The sequence below is a fragment of the Dipodomys spectabilis genome, unplaced genomic scaffold, assembly GCF_019054845.1.
Source record: "Dipodomys spectabilis isolate Male_0828 unplaced genomic scaffold, ASM1905484v1 ptg000118l, whole genome shotgun sequence".
NCBI classification, from domain to species: domain Eukaryota; kingdom Metazoa; phylum Chordata; class Mammalia; order Rodentia; family Heteromyidae; genus Dipodomys; species Dipodomys spectabilis.
The window spans coordinates 3,053,263-3,073,384 of record NW_024870795.1 but is presented as its reverse complement, the minus strand read 5'-3'; the positions used below and the strand labels follow the sequence as shown (position 1 = coordinate 3,073,384).

At 54.4% G+C, this 20,122-nt stretch overlaps 1 protein-coding gene across 1 annotated transcript in view; it reads right to left on the bottom strand.

The window, feature by feature from the left end:
- Positions 1 to 1,744: 1,744 nt before the first annotated feature.
- Ephb2 (EPH receptor B2) overlaps positions 1,745 to 20,122 on the bottom strand; it is a 160,811-nt gene continuing 142,433 nt past the window's right edge. Inside the window, exons 7-16 of the mRNA XM_042688572.1 lie at positions 19,025 to 19,187; positions 16,508 to 16,616; positions 15,947 to 16,011; positions 9,216 to 9,338; positions 8,441 to 8,688; positions 7,146 to 7,361; positions 6,219 to 6,368; positions 3,888 to 4,081; positions 2,301 to 2,456; positions 1,745 to 1,913 (exon numbers count right to left, since the gene is read on the bottom strand). Of these exons, the coding sequence (XP_042544506.1) occupies positions 1,805 to 1,913; positions 2,301 to 2,456; positions 3,888 to 4,081; positions 6,219 to 6,368; positions 7,146 to 7,361; positions 8,441 to 8,688; positions 9,216 to 9,338; positions 15,947 to 16,011; positions 16,508 to 16,616; positions 19,025 to 19,187 (1,533 nt within the window). The 3' untranslated portion in view covers positions 1,745 to 1,804. The remainder of the gene's footprint in view (positions 1,914 to 2,300; positions 2,457 to 3,887; positions 4,082 to 6,218; positions 6,369 to 7,145; positions 7,362 to 8,440; positions 8,689 to 9,215; positions 9,339 to 15,946; positions 16,012 to 16,507; positions 16,617 to 19,024; positions 19,188 to 20,122) is intronic.

The window sequence follows — 20,122 nt, the reverse complement described above, 5'->3', positions numbered from 1 at the left end:
CCCCTTGGAAGAACATTAGTAGTCACTTGGCACTTCTCTTGTAGTTTACAGAGAACACAGGTCATCTGTAACTAGAGCACTGATTCCCATTCGGTTCACTAGCTCACCACTCCACTCAGGTGTTTGCTCGCAGGATAGTCTGTGGCCAGACCCCTTGGAGAAAGGGCTCCCTGTGGCTAAGGCCTTCAGACCTGAGCAAAGGCCTGGGGGAGAGAAGGAAGGAGGAGAGACTCACGCGCTTTCTCCCCAGGGGGTGCGCACCTGCCAGTATCTCCCAGGGCACCTCCTGGAGGGCTGGGGTATCACAGTGAATGATCGGAGTCCTGGCACCCTGGGCAGCCCAGCTCAGGCTCCCAAGGGTGAGACTGGGTTTGGCCATCTGCGGGTGCTCAGGAGCCTTGAATGGGCCTGTATGCCTGGCAAGTACCGGGTAGAGCTGGGCGGGGGGAGAGGAGGGGAAAGGAGGGGAGAAGAGGGGAGAGGAGGGGAGAGGGGGGGAGAGGAGGGGAGAGGAGGGGAGAGGGCAAGAACTTGCAACCTCCATCCTTTCACAACCAGTCCTAGGTGGATTGCTCTTCCACTGTGGCGTGTCCCCTTCCCCTCCAATCCCACTGGATGGCCCACGTGGCCCTGTGACAGTGGCAGTGGCTTTGGTGGGGCCCAGTAGGTGGGAGGACGGAAGGGTGTCCGTGAAAACCGTATAAAATCCCCAGAAATGTGCATATAAAATCTCGCCCTTGGTGTATTGCCTAAGTCAGTAAGCAGAAAGCACCTTCTTCCTGGAGAAGGATCAAGTTCCTCGAAAGGTAGGAAATGTCAAAGTGTCATTTCATTGTTGTTTTAAAAAAAAATCCCCAACAAACCCCCCAGAACAAAACCACCCCTCACCAAAATACGCTCCCCTCCCCCCGAGTCCACAAATCGCTGTAAACAAACCCAGATGCAAGATCAACCGTTCTCAGTGGCAGTCGAGGCTGCTGACCATCACTGTAGCATCGTTTTCTTGAGGCGGGGCTGGTGGGAGCAGGCGTCCCGGCTGGGGTAGGGTCCTGGGGGAGCTGCAGCCCTGGGCAGCCACCCTCAGGAAAGCTAGCCTGTCTGGTGTGCCGGGCGCTCCCTGACCCGGGAGGACAACAGCTCCTTTTGCAGCCCCACGAACTGACAGCGGCAATGATCTTTCTTATTGGAGCTTCTAAAATACTCTCCAAAGACAGAAGATCTGCATTTGCCCAGTGGCAGCTGGAATGGATTTTCCCAGAGTGATTCCGGGGCGGCTTGCCTGTCCGCTTGCCCCTTCCGTCGGGCGCAGCCCCGTGAGTGCGGCTCCAGTTGGAGTGTGAGGACAGGAGGGACAGCCCCTCCCTTCTCTTCACATTTGTTTTCCTAGAAGTGGTTCTTGGCTCTGGCCAGGCCCCCTTCCCAGAGGGAGTCGGAGGGAAACAGCTTTTGGCCTCCCAGTGGACGAATCGCAGGGATCTCCTAAGCCCTTATTTTTGCCCCCCCCCTTAAGAACCGTCATCGCCTTCCTTATAAGAATCCTCTTTAAAAATATGCCTCGTATTTCCCGCCCCCTCCCTGTCTACTTTCTTTATCCCCCGTTCCCTTTTGATTCCATCATTGAGTTGCACGTGGTCTTGATGATGTCTCGAGGCTGGAGTCCTGCGTGGTTCTTCCTGCTGCCCATGGCCTCCTGGCAGGTGGCGGAGCCTGCGGTGGACGGAGCACCAGGAGGGCCTGGCCAGCCTGAGGGGGAGGGGTCAGAGGGGATGGCCCGGAGGAAGAAGCGAGCCGAGGCAGGTGAACGTCAAACCTCTACAGACTGGATCTGGTTCATCTGTGCCCGCATCACCTGGATACTGTTCAGGATTTTTTTCTGGTGGCCGGCCAGGGTGACCCCAACCCGAAGAATGTCCCTTTGGGAGAGAAACACGTATGTTGGGAAATGTGAGGGGCGGGGCTCAAGGAGGCTCTGGGCTGGGCAGGAGCTAGCTGCCTGGGTTTCCCGGCAGAGGACCTCATGCTGAGAATAAGGGGGAGAAATGTGCATTGATTTAGCTCCCACTTCACCCTGGTTTACAGATGAGGAATCTGAGGCTGAGGAGACGCTGTGATTGGCCTACAACCAGGAGAGGGGAGGTAGGTCTGGATACAGACCTGTATATAACCCCAAAGGCATCTTGTGTCGTTCTCCCCACATCCCTGCAGGCAGACAGTCTACTCCTCCCCCTCCAGAGTCCTCGAAGGGCGGGATGGGGGCGTGCGTGTCCCCGTGGCGGGGGCCGAGGCAGCTGGGCACTTACTCCATCAGCATCTGAGACACCACATCAAAGGAGGTGAAGCCGGCGTTGGCGAAGCTCTCCTTGTACTGCCCCATCTTGATGGCCTCCAGCCACTCATCCACCGTGTTAAAGCTGGTGTAGTCGGGGATCGTGCGGTCCAGCAGCGGCAGGTTGATGCTGGGGTTGGGAGAGGCGACAGGGATGGTCAGGGCCCACACTTGCAGGGAGCAGAAAGGTAGGACCACGCGTGTGTGCGTGTGCATATTTCTGTGTGAGTGTGGACTTGAGTTTGAACTTATGGAAGTGTGCATGAGTGTGCTGAGTGTGGGAGAGTGAATGAATCCGTGTTTGGGATTCAAAGCTGGGGTGACCTGGAAAGTCGGGGACTGTAGGAGGGAGGCAGGGACACATCCCCATGCTTCCTGTTTGCAGGAGGAAGGACTGGGCAGGATTAATGGAGCTGACTTCACCACTTCCTCTCCCAATGCCAGTCTCTACCCTTCCCGGACCTGCTGTGTGCTGTGGGAGGCCCTGCCTGTGGACCACACACCCTCCAGATCCAGGCAGAGCTTGGAGCTAATGGGAGCTATGTTCTGGCTGGCAAGGAGTGTAGTGACTGTCAGGAGGGAAAAAGATGAGTGGCCCAGGCAGGGTCATAGGGCCATGGGGTAATGGCAAGGCACACCAGGTAAAGAAGGTAAGCAACATCTTATGGTGACAAGACACTGGTGAAGGAAGGATTTTGGTCCAAGGAGCCTCTTCCTACGGCCAGTCCTGGATCCTGAGGATGCCTGGTTAGATGCCCCTTGGGTATGCTGTGGGACTGTGGGACAGTCAGTGAGCACAGGGCCAGCAGCTGGGAGGCAAGGGGCAGAAAGGCCATGGTGAGCAGGCCTAGCCGGTGGAAGATGCCTTGGGAGGAGGGAAGCCCCAGGGCCCTTGAACCAACACTCTGGGGCTGAGCCTGTCTCTGGCACTGACACTAAACTGAAGGGAGAGGTGTCGTGTGTGTGTGTGTGTGTGTGTGTGTGTGTGTGTGTGCATAGTTGTGAATGGCAGTGTGTGCCTTCGAATGCTTGAGGATGTGTTTAGGTGTGAGTGCCTGAGACCCAGGTCCCGGGTCTGGGTGTGAGAGCAAGCATGGGCATTTGTGCCTGTGTGCCAGGTGTGCATGTGCAGGAGTTCATGTGTGCGGGTGTGTCTGTATTGGGAGGGTGTAGATGGCAGCTAGGAAAGAAACAGTGATGGCTAGATTCTGGATCCTTTGCTAAGGTTTCTTAAAAGCCATTCTCTCTGGCCATGCTTAAAGAGGGCTTAGCTCGGCTTTGTGTCCTCTTCTCTGGACTGTCTGCGAAACCCTGCACCTCTGCAGATACCCAGCCAACACTTGTCCTCAGCCCCAAGCAGTGTTGAGAAGAATCTGCCTAAAGTTGTGGGGCAGTGGTGATTGTGGTGAGAGCACTTACTAGGGAAGATGGAGAGGGGTGGGACCAAGAAAGGGGAGGAGCCAGGGCAGTTTGCTCAGAAGAAAGGGCAGGGTCTCCAGGTGAGGGGCGTGGCCAGGGCGAGAGAGGGGGCTGGGAGGGGGCGGGGCCAGAGCAGCCATACCCAGAGGAGAGAGGCGCCATGGCTTTGAGGCTGTTGGGGTTTCGGATCATCTTGTCTAGTGTGTTGACAATCTGGCCAAACTTGGGCCGGTGGTTGCGGTCCTTCTGCCAGCAGTCCAGCATGAGCTGGTGTAGGGCGCTGGGACAGTCCATGGGTGGAGGTAGCCTGTAGTCCTGCTCGATGGCATTGATCACCTGGGGATAACACAGGAGCACAGTGGCACTGCACCCGCCAAGCCCATCTGGTCCTAGAGCATTGCAGTCCTGACCTGACCTAAGGCGGGGGAGGGGGGGTCCCTGCTTCACCCTTGACCAACCTCCAGAAATCCAGGTGACCTCTTCCCACCCTCTGCCAGGCCCACGCTGTTGTGCTCATCAGCTCCTCCCTCTCCCCTTTCTGTAAGTCCTCTCCTTGCTCTGGCAGTCCGAGATCACTTTTCTCTGCTCTGGGATTGACCCCAGAGTGTTATATTCTTTTTGTTTTTGTTTTTTGTTTTTGGTCGGTCATGGGGCCTGAACTCTGGGCCTGGGTGCTGTCCCTCAGCTCTTTAGCTCAAGGCTAGTGCCCTAGCACTTGAGCCACAGCGCCACTTCCGGTTTTTTTCTGCTTATGTGATGCTGAGGAATCGAACGCAGGGCAAGCACTCTACCACTGAGCCACCTTCCCAGCCCCCAAATTAAGCATTCTTTCTTTCTTTATTTTTTATGTTTTTGTCAGTCCTGGGCTTGAACTCTGGGCCTGGGTGCATGTCCCTGAGCTCTTCAGCTCAAGGCAAGTGCTCTACCACCTGAGCAACAGCGCCACTTCCAGAGTGTTATATTCTTGATTTCAGTGCCATTCACAGCTCCAGGAAAAAGTCATTCACACTGCTTAGGCCCCACAACACAACTCGGAGCCTGGCTGGTGCCCCCTTCCCATAGTCTGCACCTACTTTTCTATCAGGAAAAAGAGAACAAATACCTCTCTCCAATCTGCCCTGCAACCATCTTCTACAAGCGACCTCTGGTCACCCTCCCTTCAAAAAGCTTGTGATGAGGTGGATGCTGGTGGCTCATGTCTGTAATCCTAGCTACACTGCAATCCTAGCTACTCAGGAGCTCTAAGGATCTGAGTTTGAAGCCAGGCCCAGGCAGGAAATCCCATGAGACTCTTATCTCCAGTTAACCAGCAAAAAGCAGAAGTGGAGCTGTGGTAGAGTACCAGCCTTCAGCAAAAAAAGCTAAGCCGGAGTGGGAGGCTCTGAGTTCAAGACCCTGTACCATCACATACACAAAAGAAGCTTCCTGAAGCCTTTCAGGTCTGCACTCCTGTGAGTGAAAATCCATTAGGTTACTTTCAACCCCCCCCTCACGGATCCTGCCACATGGTTTGGAAGCTGAAATCCCCATGTGGTCTCCTGTCCATGGTCTACTGGGAAGTAGTAGGCCGCTAGGAGGTGGGGCCTAATGGAAGGAAGGGAGGTCATTGGAGGCATGTCCTTTAAAGAGAGGCAGTGATGTCACTGGGGGTGTGGCCTAGACAGGCTCCACCCCTTCCTCTTCCTTCTTCTCAGCTCCACTAAAGCAAGCAGCTTCCTACATCACAGATTTTCCACCCCACAGTCTCACCAGGAGGTATTGTTTTGCCACCAGCCCCTAAACCAACCATGGACTGATTCCTCTAAAACTATGTGTCAAAATAAACCTTCCCTTTTTAAAAAGTTACTTATCTCCAGCATTTTGTTATAAAGGCTGAGCAACAGAACTTCACCAACCTTTTTGACCATCTTTTCTCTCCCCAACTCACCCTCTCATTCTCCTAGCTCTAGGCCTTTGCACAGCCTGTTTTGTCTATCTGGATGGTCTGCATTCTCCAAGTCCTACTGCATACTGTTTGGCCTGTGAGGACATCCTTGCTGATCTGGCCTCTCCTGCGCTAGCACTGATGCCTGCAGAGCTTGACACCTGTCTTCTCCAGGGGAGGCCTTCTGGTAAATGTTCTTGCATCTGGCTCCATGAATAATTGTCTTGTCCCCCAAGTACTAAAACACCCCAAGGACAGACAAGGCCTCATTCATTCATTCATTCATTCATTCATTCATTCATGTGTCCCTTGTGGGACACAAATCCTGAAATTTTGCTGATTGGTGAATGGGCAGCTTCCCTACTCCCTACCCTCGGCAGAGTGCAGGGTCTTGAGCAGACATTGGAAGCAGTCAGCACGCAGGTGGGAGTGGCCCTGGCAACCAGGCCCTCAGTACCTGGAGAGTCTCAATACCCAGGCGGTGACTGACACAAGGCTAGGAATTCCCAGTCTTCCCCTCCCTCATCCAGGTGGTCCTTGCAGACTTACATCCTGGTTGGTCATGTCCCAGTAGGGCCGCTCTCCATAGGACATCACTTCCCACATGACGATACCATAGCTCCACACATCACTGGCTGAAGTGAACTTCCGGTACTGGATGGCCTCTGGAGCTGTCCAACGAATGGGGATCTTCCCACCCTGTGGGGCAGAGATGGAGCTCACTGGGTAGGTCAGTGACCTGTATGAGTGTCTCCTTTCAATACTCCCTGCCCTGTCAGTGCCTTCTCCAAACTCACCATGTTACTTCAGACCACATGCTATTTGTTCTTTCTGCATGTAAGACCTTTCTCCATCCCAAGTCCCTTGGAAAGCCTTTCCCGCCCACAGAATCGGGTCCCTAATCCCACCCTGTGCCTCTGCGGAGAAGGCACTCCCTGCCCAGTGTTCACAGCGCCTGCCTGGCTCTGATCTCTTGGTACTGTACTGGCCTCCTCTGACCTCTTTGCAGGGGCAAGAGGCAGGGCCTGGGTATTCCTCCTTTCGGTTTAAAACGCTTCATCCCTGAGTGCCATCAGGAGCCAGTCCTGAGCTGGGACATTCAAGGCCTTCAGGATCTGATCTCCCTCTTCTGCATTCTCTCTCACTACCTTTCTCCTTCAAGTGACTTTGACCTTCAGGGAGAACATGCCATCATGGCCCCCTCAGCACTCAGCGTAGACAGCACCCCCTTAGCCAGCCTTCCTCTGCCTCCTAGTAGCTGGTGTCTCCTGCCCTTCAGTGTGTATTGCTCTGCACACATGGGTGGTTTACCAGCCTGCAAATGCCAAGAGGGCACAGGGTATATGGTTAGAATCTCTCCCTGTGTCAGGGCCTAGTGCCACATCTATGTGAATGCCCTGTAGGGAGAGAGAGGAGCTGGCTATTCCGGCCCTCTCCTGTGGTGCGTGGCTCCAGGAATCCCCACCTCCATCTTACCAGGGCGCTGGTGTAGGTGGGGTCAGAGGTGTCGTCCTCCAGGAAGCGTGAAAGCCCGAAGTCAGACACCTTGCACACCAGGTTGCTGTTGACCAGGATGTTTCGTGCGGCCAGATCACGATGTACGTAGTTCATGTCAGCCAGGTACTTCATGCCTGCTGCGATGCCCCGCATCATGCCCACCAGCTGGATGACCGTGAACTGCCCATCATTTTGCTTGGAGAGAAGTAGAAAAGGCGGAGTGAATGGAAGAGCAAGCATCAGAGCTCTGGATAGCTGACAATGGCAGGTCTCTGCCACCTTGCAGGAGTTGCCTGGTGGGATGGGGTGGGACGGGGAGGAAGAGGGGAGGCTCACAGAGGCCCTGAGACACCAGCTTCAGTGGTGAGCAAAACTTGGAGCAGACATATTGGGTCTGACTCCCAGGCTGTCCCTTCCTATCTATACAATGATGGACCTATAATCCGACTTTTCTGAGTCTGTGTCCTCATCTGGAGGCGCAGGGTGGCTGTTGTAAGTGGAGGAAGGTATGTGGAAGGTGTGCTGCATGCTTCATAAATAATTGGCTGATGGAAGTTCATCCTATGGCTGCTCTTGACCCCCAGGCCAGTGCTCTGTCTATGGCTGACTATGAGCTCTGGGGGGATGGGGACGGGGTTTAAAACTCCCTTCTGTTGGCCTTCTGCTGAATTCTCTCCATTCTAGGCCTGAATGGAGAACTCTAAACTCTGGTGTAAAGACCTAGCACCAGCTCCAGCTCTCACCGTGACTCTTTGGCTGACCCAGTGCTGAAATCACGTTCTGAGCTCAGGGCCTGGGCGCTGTCCTGGAGCTTCCTGATGCTCAAGGCTAGTGTTCTACCACTTGAGCCATAGCGCCACTTCGGGCTTTTTTTCTTAGTTTATCAGAGTCTCATGGACTTTCCTGCCCAGGCTGGTTTCAAACCACGATCCTCAGATCTCTAGGATTATAGGTGTGAGCCACTGGCATCCAGCTCAGTTTCTTGTGTTTAATAAAATAATGCCTGCCTGATAACCTGGATGGAAACAGGTCTCAGATTTCTGTAGGGAACCATATTGAGAAGGATTCTGAGGCTTATTAATAGGAGGGGGAGTGGGGATCAATTAGCAATGCCTGCCATGGGTAAGACAAGAAAGAGCAGGTACAGCCTTACAAGCCATTCTTGACTACAGCTTTTCTAAGACCCCCTGGGCTCCGACATTAGGAAGTTATGCCCAGTGTTCCTTTTCCTGCCCCACTCTCCCCAACCCCCAGCATTCTTGGCTCCCCCTTACCCGGAGGAAGGAGTCCAACGAGCCATTCTCCATGAACTCGGTGATGATCATTACAGGCGTGCTCTTAGTGACCACGCCTTCCAGGTGGATGACGTTGGGGTGGTCAAACTGACCCATGATGGACGCCTCACTCAGGAAGTCTCGGCGCTGTTTCTCCGTGTAGCCTGACTTGAGCGTCTTGATGGCCACAAAGATCTCTCTCTTGCCTGGGAGCTTCAAGTGACCACTGCAGACCTCGCCAAACTCCCCTGAGACAGACACACGGGGAGAGGAAGCATGTCATCTGCCAGGCAGAAGTGCCAGCTCTCTGTTCCCAGCCCACAGCCAATGCATCATCCTAGACAGAACCCCTTTGAAAGTGAGATACCCCGGGGTCTCAGGCAGTAGAGTACAGGTCTCTCATATTGTCCCATGGTATCTGGCTGGGTGTGGGGTGAAGACTTGGGGAGTTCTGGGGGCCTGGGATGAATGGCGGCAAGGACAAGGCATTAGACAAGAGTCCTGAAAACTGGGTTCTAGACCTGGCTCAATCTCTGACCTACTTTATAAGCCCCGGTGTTGCCCATGCCTCAGTTTCCCCTCTGTCTGTGAGGTGGTTTGGTGTTCCTGGATAACCTTAGAGGTCTGGTCTTCCTTGGCTATTTTGAGCCTTCAGGCCTTAGAGGGTCCTCTGTGGGCATTGTGCCCCATGGTACCCTCTGCCCTGGGAGCAACTGGGGTGATCTTCCTGCCTGATGGCCGAGGCGGCAGTATTCATGGGGGCACAACCACCTACCTGCTCCGATCACCTGCTCGATTTTGACACAGGAGATGTCGATTTCCTTGGCAAACTCCCTCACTGCCTCATTGGGGTCTTCGTAGGTAAAAGGGTCGATGTAGATCTTCATGCCTGGGGTCACTGGGGGTACAAGACCAAGCAGGTCACTTGGATGGCTTAGGATATGCATGAATAGAAAAGCAGGACCCAGTCCCTCCGTGGGGGGAGATCCTCCCATGAACCCCATAAGAACCGGCCACACTCCCGAAGGTCACATGATCTTTCTGGATCTCACTGAGCAGGAAAGCAGGGGAAGAGACAGGGAGACAGGCCAGTGGAGGTGGCAAATAGGTTCCAGCATGATTCCCAACTCTCCTTGATTAGTAATAGCTTTCTGGATTGACTAGCAATGCCTATTAGGGGGTATGGGCAAAGAAGAACAAAAGACTAGACAGCGCTGCTGTCTGCCCTTGTGATGAATCAGAAGTTCAAAGCAAAGAAGGAGATCAAGAATGAAGAGAGAGAGAGAGAGAGAGACAGAGAGAGAGAGAGAACTGGAACTAAACATAGGAGATGTAAGTTTCAGAGCCTGCTGTTCTTGGGGTTCTATATGAATATCTCCTCCCCATCTTTCCAGGCCTAGTGGATGCTTTCTCTCCCCTCAAAACCCTTCTCTGCGATGCAGACCCCCAGCTATCTCCCAGGAAACCTCTAGAACCTGGAGGACCACCTCCCTCTGCTGACTCACCAGAGTCTGAGCACCAAGCATTGAGCCCCTACAGCCCTTGAGTTCAGAACCTGGAGGACCACCTCCCTCTGCTGACTCACCAGAGTCTGAGCACCAAGCATTGAGCCCCTACAGCCCTTGAGTTCATTTCTCCTACCAGTCAAGTCTTAAACCTTTCTGAATCCCTGACTCCCTTCTCTTCAGCATGCCTGGACATGGGGCATGCTAACTTCACTCCTGAGTGGATCTAGACCTTTTCTTCTTTTTTTAGTGCAAGACAGGAAGGTAACCAGCACATCAGAGATCCAAGCTGACCCAGTGCTGAGTCAGCAAAGTGCTTTGGGAAGGGAGGGGCGATCTATCCCACATTCCTCCCTCTCAGATACATGGTCCTTTTCCTTGCCAGACCTTCTGCCCCAGCCCCTCCCACACCCCCTCCCTCTCTCCCTACCCCCAGCAGCCACTGCCCACCAGCTCCCTGCTCTGGGAGCTGTGTCTTTGGAGATAAGAGCCCTAGCAGTTGGTTGCTAGAAGGCCTGGGTCCTAGAAGGCTCTCCTGGGGGGTGAGTGGGGGCCTCCCCTTTGCTCAGCTGTGTGACCTTGGCTAAGTTAGCTGTCTAGACTCTGCCTCAACTTCAGACATTGCATGCAGCCAGGAGTTGGAGCCTGTAATTCAGGGGCTGGCAAACTGGCTCGCTGTCTGTTTTGCAAATAAAGTTTTATTGGTACATAGCCCTGCTCCTTGATTTGCCTGTGACTGCTTTTATAGCCTAGAGCCTTTGTCATCCGGCCCCTGGCAGACAAGTTGGCCAAGCACCGCTCTAACACATCAGCCATGTTTGGCATTCCGTGTGAGTATTTGGCTTAATGGGTCAGGGGTTGTTCATGTGGGCCTGGGAGCAGTCGGCGGCCTCTGGAGGGGCTTTGGGCAGTCTGTTGACTCCTAGGAACCAAATGTCATTCAGAGATATCACCACCTTTGTGATTTGAAAAGTAATATGTGCTTTTTATAATCCCCACCTCCCCCATCATGGAAATAAATATTGAGATCTGTCTCTGGGTCCTTTTCTCTCTTAGAATTTTCTCCACCTGCATGCATGGATGGATTGGAGTTTTTCTGCTCAGAGGCTCCAAAGCTTGGGACAGTGTCTCGCAGGAGCCTCAGACCCCCAGAGAGGGCAAGGGAGTGGCTGGGAGGAGGGGCGGGCACCGGCTCCTTTCTTTCTTCCCCTGGCACAGTGTTTAGGCTCCGTGCACAATAGCAGCTCCGTGTCTGGAGAGCCGAGAAAATCCAGATGACAGAGACAGAAGAAGAAAAACAGCAGCTGTCACTTTCTGAGTCCTTTGTCTGTGCCCGACTCTGTGCCAGGCCCTTTAGAGGCATTATCTCATCTTCCCAACAACTCTTGGAGGAAAGGATAATTGTTCCCACTTTGCACACAAGGCAACTTCAGCTCAGAGAGGACAAGTCATCGAGCCCATGTCACACAGCTAATACATGACCCAGCTACGGTTTGAACTTTCGGGTCTGTCTGACTTGAGCCCAGGACTAGTTCTCTTAATCACCATGTTCATTGCTACCTGAATCTGGCCTGAGCTTCCTCAAGAAGGAAGAGGAGGAGGAGGAGGAGGAGCAGGGGGAGGAGAAGGAGGAGGGGAGAGGAGGAGGAGCAAGGGGATGAGGAGGAGGAGGAGGAAGAGGAGGAGGAAGTTGATTTTCTTCTATCTACGACTTCCTTAGAGCCAAGGAGCAGTTGGTTGAACAGTTCTTGTTCAGACTTGGGATGCATAGTCCACGGGCCACACTCACTGGCTTTCAGCCTCCCTCTCACCAGAACTGAGGTAGGCCCTTTCTGATAGGCCCGCTAGGGACAGAGGACAGGGATGGGGTCCCTCAGGCACTAAGGAGAAGCCAGCCAGAGCCCATAGCCCCCTTGGGCTCCTGTCTAGCTGGTAGTTCGGTAGTTCCTGAGCCCTGGCCTGAGGCTTTGGTCAGCAGGGCTCGGTTAACTTCGGGGACAGAGGCAGTGCCTTCCCCGGCACGCCAAGCGCTCAGGATTGGGCCCGCACGCTGCTGTGCTCTCCCCGGGGCCCTGAAAGGCACCAGTGGTGATTTCATTTGGTACAACCCTAAGTGGTTCCCATTTTTCAGATGAGGCACAAAAAAGATGGGACAGTCTGTACACAGTCACGTGGACACAGCTAATCAATGGTAGCAGGGGCTCCCCAGGCTGCCCGGGGCCCCTCCTCCCCCCCAGAACTCAGGGCCCAGGTGCTGTGCTAGCGTTCTACGGTAAAGGGCCTCACAGGCTTTCCTGCCTGAGCTGGCTTTGAACTGTGATCCTCAGAACTTAGCCTCCTGAGTAGCTAGGCTTACAGGCGTGAACCACCATTGTCCAATTTCTTGCCGGGCATCGCAGAGGGAGCTTCTTCCTGGGGAACCACTGCAAGCCGTGCTCAGCAGTTCATTCAACCCTCATTACCCACAGAAGACCTATCATTCCAACTGTGTGCCACAGAAAGATGCGAGACTCAGAGAGGTCTGTCACCCTCCCTAAGGTCACCCAGCGGGGCTGTGGTGGCTAAGGATGAGAAGTGAGGCCAGCTCTTCTGGCTCCACGCCCGGCTGTAGGCCTTGGTCCCCCTTAGCAAACGCAGAGGGAGGGAACCCATGGGTGGGGACTGAGTTAGCGGTGCATGGGCTTGGCTGTCTGTCCACGCATAGGGTTTCTGGGCGGCTCTGGCATCACAGGGAGGCAGTGATTTGGAGCGAACAAAGTCCCGCCCAACTGGGGAGCGACAGCACAGGACGCGGGGAGCAGGACGCGGGCTTAAACTGTATTGATCTCTGAACAAATCCTGGGGTCTATTTTAAGCCTCACCTGTTTCCTTGTTATTGACTCACGCTCTAAATAACCACACTCCCAAATGGCTCCAGGTGGTGGAGCGTGCAAGCCTGTTCGTTCTGGCTCAGCAGGACGCAGACGGCACAGGTGGTTGAGAGCGCATGCTCGGGACCAGAACTGTGGGGTTCAGACCCCAGTGCCTTCCCCAACCCTTTCTTCACGGCTCCACGTGCCTGATCCTCAGGTTCAAAGTGAGACAAATACCTCACAGGCTAAGTATTAAAGCAATCTCAGCACTGCTAGGTGCAGTGGCTCATGGCTGCAATCCTGGCCACCGTGAGGAGGCTGGGATTGGAAGGATCTTGGTTTGAGGCCAGCTTTGTCAGAAAAATTCAGGAGACACCTCCCTTCCCCTTCTCAATTGGGAGTTGCGCCCAGTGGTGTGCACCTGTCATCCTAGCTACCACAGGAAGCTTAAAATAGGTGGATTATAGCTGAGGATAGGAAGACCCTGTCCCCCAAATAACCAGGGCAAAGGCCAAGTAGAGCTCTTGCCTCGCAAATGGGAGGCCTTGAATCTAAACTTCAGTATGGGGGAAGGCGTGGATTTTGGTGCCTGGAACGCTTAACATGGAGGGCCACATCTGGATTTGAGACTTATTGTTGAGGGGTGGGGGCAGGGATGTAATTTATGACTTGTTTCACACGGGAGAATTTTATTTCTATGCAGTTAATATGTCTTTTTCTTGTGATTCCTGTCATCCCCGAAAATGGCTTTTACATTTAGGAAGTCTTTTTCTATTTCCTAATTTATTCTATACATCGTTACAGTCCCAGGATCTTCTGGATATGTGAATGGCTTGATTGTTTTTCATGCATGACCATTTCTAAGCCCAGGGACTTCTACTTCAAATGGTCTGAGCCAGCCTCTTTATTTCAAAGACTCGAGGACCTCACCTCAGTCCTGCAGGAAATCTCATGCTAAAAATAGGTCCAAGCTGGGCCACCAGGGCTCACGCCTATAATCCACATTACTCAGGAGGCTGAGATCTGAGGATAGCAGTTCAAAGCCAGCCTGGGCAGGAAAGTCCATGCGACGCTTATCTTCAATAAACCACCAGAAAAACCAGAAGTGGCGCTGTGGCTCAAGAGCACTCTCCTTGAGCTGAAGAGCCCAGGCCCAGAGTTCAAGCCCCACAGCCAACCAAAAAAAAAAAAAGTCTAAATGCGGCCATTCCTGCCACCTCCACTGCGGATCCCACATGAGAGCATCCTCTCTGCCCGGGACTTCTACAGCCACCTCACCGCCCTCCCTGCTCTGCCTCTGTGGTCCATTCTCCACATGGCTGCCAGAGAGCCCTACCAGGACTAGAACACATACTATGGCAGTCCTGCTCTGAGCCTTCCTTTGGTGGCACTCAGGAAGAGGCACGGCTCGGCGTGGCTGGCACACAGGCCTCTCCATGCCTCCCATGCCCTCCCCTTACTCTGCTTCAGTCACACTGGTCTTCTGGCTGTTTCTAAAGCCAGCCAACGGCTGCTTCAGCCACAGGGTCTTTGCACTGTCTTCTCTATCTCTCAGATATCAGGTTATTTCTCCAGCTTCTTTGCATCTCTGTCCACATACGCCCCTCTCAGTGAGACAATCCTCAAATCCCAGACCTAAACTGCCACTCTGATCCCATTACCTTATATATCTACACACACACACACACACACACACACACACACTTGTACACCTGTCCTAGGGCTTGAACTCAGGGCTTGGGCTCTGTCTGTCACTGACTTTTTTTGCTCAAAGCTAGCATTCTACCACTTGAGCCTCAGCTCCATTTCCAGTTTCTTTTTTTGGTAGTGTAATGGAGATAAGGGTTTCACAGACTTCTGTGCCTGGGCTGATTCCAAACCTCAATCCTTGGATCTCCTGATTCGCTAGGATTACAGGCGTGAGCCCCTAGCACCCAGCCATGTTTTACTTTTCCTATTCCTCCTATTAAAACCTAACTTCTACAAAGGCTGGGATGCGTGCTCTGTGTATTTGATGCCCCAGCACCTAGGATAATGCCTGCTGTTCCAGCAGGCCCAGCGCAGATGTGGGACAGATGCAGAGGGAAGAGGCAGGGCCCCACGCCCAGAGACGACATCAGGAGCCCTCGGACACCCACCGAGCACAGTCTGGGAATCCCCGCTAGAGCACTTGGAATTCCTTTTTACTGAGCAAGCTAGGTCAGAATTAAGCTTCTCCATTTCCCTCACTCCCTACTTCCTGACCACAGATTCTGCCAGGGTCCCGTGGAGAGAAGGGATCTGTGGTCTACACTTTTTTTTTTTTTTTTATGGTCTTGGGACTTGAACTCAGGGCCTGGGCACTGTCTCTGAGCCTCTCTGTCCTCAAAGCTAGCGCTCTACCACTTGAGCCACAGTGCCACTTTCAGCTTTTTCTGAGTATGTGGTACTGAGGAATCGAACCCAGGGCTTCATGCATGCTAGGCAAAGGCTCTCCCCCTAAGCCACCTTCCCAGCCCATCTGCGGTCTCCTCTTTTGCGGGCTGCGCCCTGGCCCTCAGCTCTGGGGGCGTGCGTGGCTGGCCCAGGTGCCCTTGGCCCTGGCCTGATGGAGGGCAGTGGGAGAAATGCTCACAGGAGAGTCATGGGGAGGAAGGACCTGACCCAGAGTCCCAGAGGGACAGGGACAGGGGAGGTGGGAGGCAAGCTGCTTTTCTTTCTCCTCTCCTAGGGCAGAGTCTGGGGCCACTCATTCATTCACTCATCCACTCATTCATCCATCCATTCTACAGTAAGGTACCAGGTGCCTATTCGGTCCTGGGTGCCCTGCTGATGCTAGAGAGTAGAGAGATAACAGCAGGTCTGTAGGGCCCCCAGCATCGTGGGGGGACACTAGACAACACAGCCCGGTAAGGCTGCCGGCTCTGATGGGGGTCTGAACCCATGTTTGTGGGTGGAGGGGCCCGAAGGATGATGGGTAAGAGCAGTGCAGGAAGGAGAGGAGAGGGAACAGTGGATACCAAGGCTGGAGGTGAGGGAGATCCACACACCAGAGATCTCCTTGACACCCACTAGAGCCTGGCAGAGGAGGGGGAGGAAGGAGGAGAGGTGGCCCCGGGGGAGGTGCTGGCGGAGGCCCGCGGTGGCAGTCCCTCTGGGTGAGTACGTACTGTGGCCGCTGGTGTAGTGCTGCAGCTTGTCCGTGTATTCCGAGTCGGCACGCTCAAACCCCCGTCTTCTGGAACAAAAGCAAAGGGCTGGAGCCACCTGAAGGTGCCCGGGGGGCTGGGAGCCATAGTGGGTGATAGGGAGGACAGGGGCAGACCCCTGGAGATTCCCCCTGCCGTGCCTTGCCTGGCAGCCCACGCGGCCCTCCCTCCCTCTCCCAACCCAAGTCCAGGCTTGTGCTTTGTCCTGTCACCTCTCCAGCCAAGTCTTCATGACCTTCCTGCCTCTGCCTGCCCTGGGCTGGCCACGTGGGAAGCTGTGTCTCAACCCTGGGGCTATAACTAGTGCCGAAAGTGGGGTGATCGCTTGTCTCCCCCATCCTACGGCCCCCCTTGCCCTGTGGGCACCCTTGCCACGTGATGAGACCTTCCCTAGGTGCTGGGTTTCCGTGGACCTTTTGGGCGATGCCTAAGGCCCCAGATGGACATGTCTCCCAGAGTCCCTCCTCACCCCCCCGCAGCTGTGGGAAGGCCTCAGGGTGGCCTGGGGCGCCCCCCCCCCACCTGTTGCACACGATGGCGATGACAACCACGGCAATGAGGAAGACCAGGCCGGCGGCGGAGGAGCCGATGATGAGGGGCAGCTTCTCCTGGATGCTGGTCTGGTACTCAGCTGGGGAGAGAACACAGCAGGGCCTCAGCCTGACTCTGGGCTCCCAACACTGTCCCCCGCCCTCTGTCCTGCTGGATCTCCAGGGATCCCCCCCCCCCCCCCGCCATGGGCTCTGCTCCTGATGTCCACTCAGAATGAGCCATCTCTTCTGAGGGACCTTGGAGAGGTCCACAAACGGATGCAGCACCCAGGGGCTCATCCACACAGCCGGCATAATAATGACCACTTCAAGCCAGCCACCCGTGGCTCATGCCTGTAATCCTAGCTATTTGGGAAGCTGAGATCTGAGGATCATAGTTCTGAGCCACCTGGGCAGAAAAGTATGTGAGATTCTTATCTCCAATTAACCACCAAAAAGGCAGAGGCGGAGGCAAGGCTGAAGTGGTAGAGTACCAGCCTTGAGCAGAAAAGCCAAGCAAGAGTATGAGGCATTGAGTCCCTAGTACCAGGATGACGGATGAATACACACACACACACACACACTCACACACACACTCACACACACACACTCACACACACACTCACACACACACACACACTCACACACACACACACTCACACACACACACACACACTCTCCAATGTCTACTTCCTCCCCCTGGAGGTATAATAGTTGGCACCCATGCCAGCCCAGAGCCCAGGTAAGCCTGGCTCCCTGCATGCGGGTCCCTGGCCAGGAGCCTCAGGGCCCTTGATCTGGATATGAGGCAGGGAGAATGGAGGTCCCCATCTCATGGGACTGTGATGCTCTAAGAACAGCACCCTCCACAGTGGGTACCCATCAATGAGTGCTGCATGTCATGTGTGCCCCACGCCCGGCTTGGTCCTCAACACAAGTGCTATGAGGTTCTTCCTACCATGATGACTCCATCTTACAGATGAGGGAACTGAGCTTCGTGAGGTTGTAACCGACCCGAGGTTACCCCTCCCAGTTAGGAAGAGGTCAAGGAGAGTCTGCCTGCCCCAGGGCACAAGAGGCCCTGGCATTGACTGGCTCTCTCATGCCATTTGGCAATTCTCCATGCCATCCACTCTAGCTTCCTTGTTTGTTACATCGTTGTGACTTCTCCTCTGACCCCTCACCCCGAAAGGAGCTTGTCAAGGTCAATGTCAAGGTCAGGGAGGGCCTGAGTCCTTAGTACCCATGCATGGCTGGGCACATGGCAGGTACCTATGCAGGAAGGAATACCGAAGGAATAATGGAAGCAGGGACAGTGCCCTCGTCCCCAGTCAATGAATTCAGCCAACACGGAAGTGAGCTTAGAACAAGAGGGAGCCCTGGTGTGGCAGGACACAGGTGTGATCCCAGCTACTCAGGAGGCAGGAAGCTGGAGGATCCCTGGGATGAAGGTTTATACTCTATCTCAACACGCAAGCTGGGCTCAGTAGCCTATGTCTGTGATCCCAGCTACAGAGGAAGGAAGACTGGCTTGGGACAAAAAGGTGAGATCCTACCTGAGAAATAACTAAAGCAAAAAAGGGCTTAGGAGTGGGGGGAAGTGGTGATGCTGGTGACATCACTGCATGCACGAGAAAACAGGGCCAGGGAGGGTAAGGTGGCATGCTTGGGGTCACATAGGACTGAACTAGCTCTAGAATCCCCTTTATCTGTCATACTCTTTAGATGCTGTGTCTCCTCAAGGATTATTGAAGCGGAAACAGTGCTCAGGGACCAGGTAGTTTAGGAAAAAGGCAGAGCCATACCTGCAACCACCCGTTCCCTTACGTAGGGCCGACATTATGAGTCTCTCCCAGCATTACTTCCTGCTGACTTAGATGTGGCTTTCGAATTCTCCATGACAAGCCACTGGAGTCATGCATGGATTACAAGCAGCTTTTTCTCCCAGATGGATTTCAACGCTTTCATTGCATCATTGAGAAAAATCTGGCCAGGCACTCCTGAGTCCAAGCTACTCGGGAGGCTGAGATCTGAGGACTGTAGCTTGAAGCCAGCCTACTCAGACAAACCCAAGAGACTCTTATCTCCGGTTAGCCACCAAAAAGGCAAAAGTGGAATTGTCGCTCAAGTGGTAGCGGTCTATCTTTGAGAGGAAAAAGCCAAGCAAGAGCACAAGGCCCTGAGTTCAAGCCCAGTACCAGCAGACACATAAAAACAAACACAAGAACAACTAGAAGAGTGGATGGGAGCACTTGGAGTGTTCTGCACATTAGGTCTGAGTTTCTAAGCGTGTGAGAGGAGGAGGGCCTGGCTGATACGATGGTAATGGAGGAGTCTGAGACCTCTCTAAGTTCCAGAAACAGGGGCTGAGTGACTAGCCATGCAGTTTGTACAGTGACCAAGAGGGGGAGCACCTTCTCCAGTGTGCACAATTGTAGGGGTGGGGCCCTGTATTGGCTCTGTGGATGGACGTCCGTGCCCACCCCTCCTGCCCTGGGACTCCATTTACCTTCCGTCATGGTCTGGAAGTACATCTTGCCGCTGTAGCGCCCGTAGCCTGCCACGGTGCGTGCCCGCACCTGGAAGACATAGATGGCGCCAGCTTTGAGGCCCTGCACGGTCACCGTGTTGGTGGGGCTTTTTATGGCTGTGGCGTTGAACTCACTGAGCTCCTGCCGGGGAATAGAGAAGACAGTTAGTGAGGATGCTGCCCGTGGTGGGCCTGGAGCCCACCGCCCCGCTGCGGCCTCCCGGGGCCGGTCCTCCCCTGGAGCGGAATTAATTCCGTGGCCACACCTGGGCCACGAGACGCAGAAACGAGCAGAGTGGTTTCTCGGCCTCACAGATGTCGGATTGGACCCTGGCACCTTTCCAGCAGGCACAATGCAGGTGGGCAGCCCCCAGGCTCTGCGTGTGCCTGCTGAGCTGGCTTGGTTCCTGTGCTTCTGCCACCTGCCACTCATGCTGGCCCGGGGCGAGAAACATGTGGAGAGCTTGACCCAACTCCTAGGCTGTGATAGGGTCAACTCCAGCCAGGCCTTTAGACACAAATCCATGAGCAGGGAAAGCAGCTGCTTGGTTTGCCCTGTGCCTTCATGGGTGAAGTGCAAGGGCCCCTGTTCTCCCCCAGCACACCCAAGTAAGGTGAGCACTACGGCCAGGAAAGGGAAATGATGCTTGAGTTTTCACACAGGGATCTGGATCACAGAAACAGGGCTTTAATGTCTATGTCTCTGGGTTCCCCTGAACCTTTGGGAGATGCGGAACACCGGTTCTGGCTTCCTCAACATTGCCTGGGGCGGCCCGAGGTGCGTGGGGAGGGGCAGACACAGCTGTGCTGTGGGAGTGCAGACCTGCTGGCGGGGAGCAGGCGACAAATGCTGAGGCATCTCACCCTGCAAATCTTCTCCACGCCCCTGTGTACTGGGCCCGGGCATTAGGGTCCCACAACGGGCTAAGGACTCAGAGCTCCATCCAGGAAAGCAACCTGGGTGGGAGCCCCAACTTGAGGGAAGCATGAAAACCTGGGCCCTTATCCAGTGGAAGGTACACCTAATCACACACACACATATACACATCCACACTCACACACATACACACTCACATC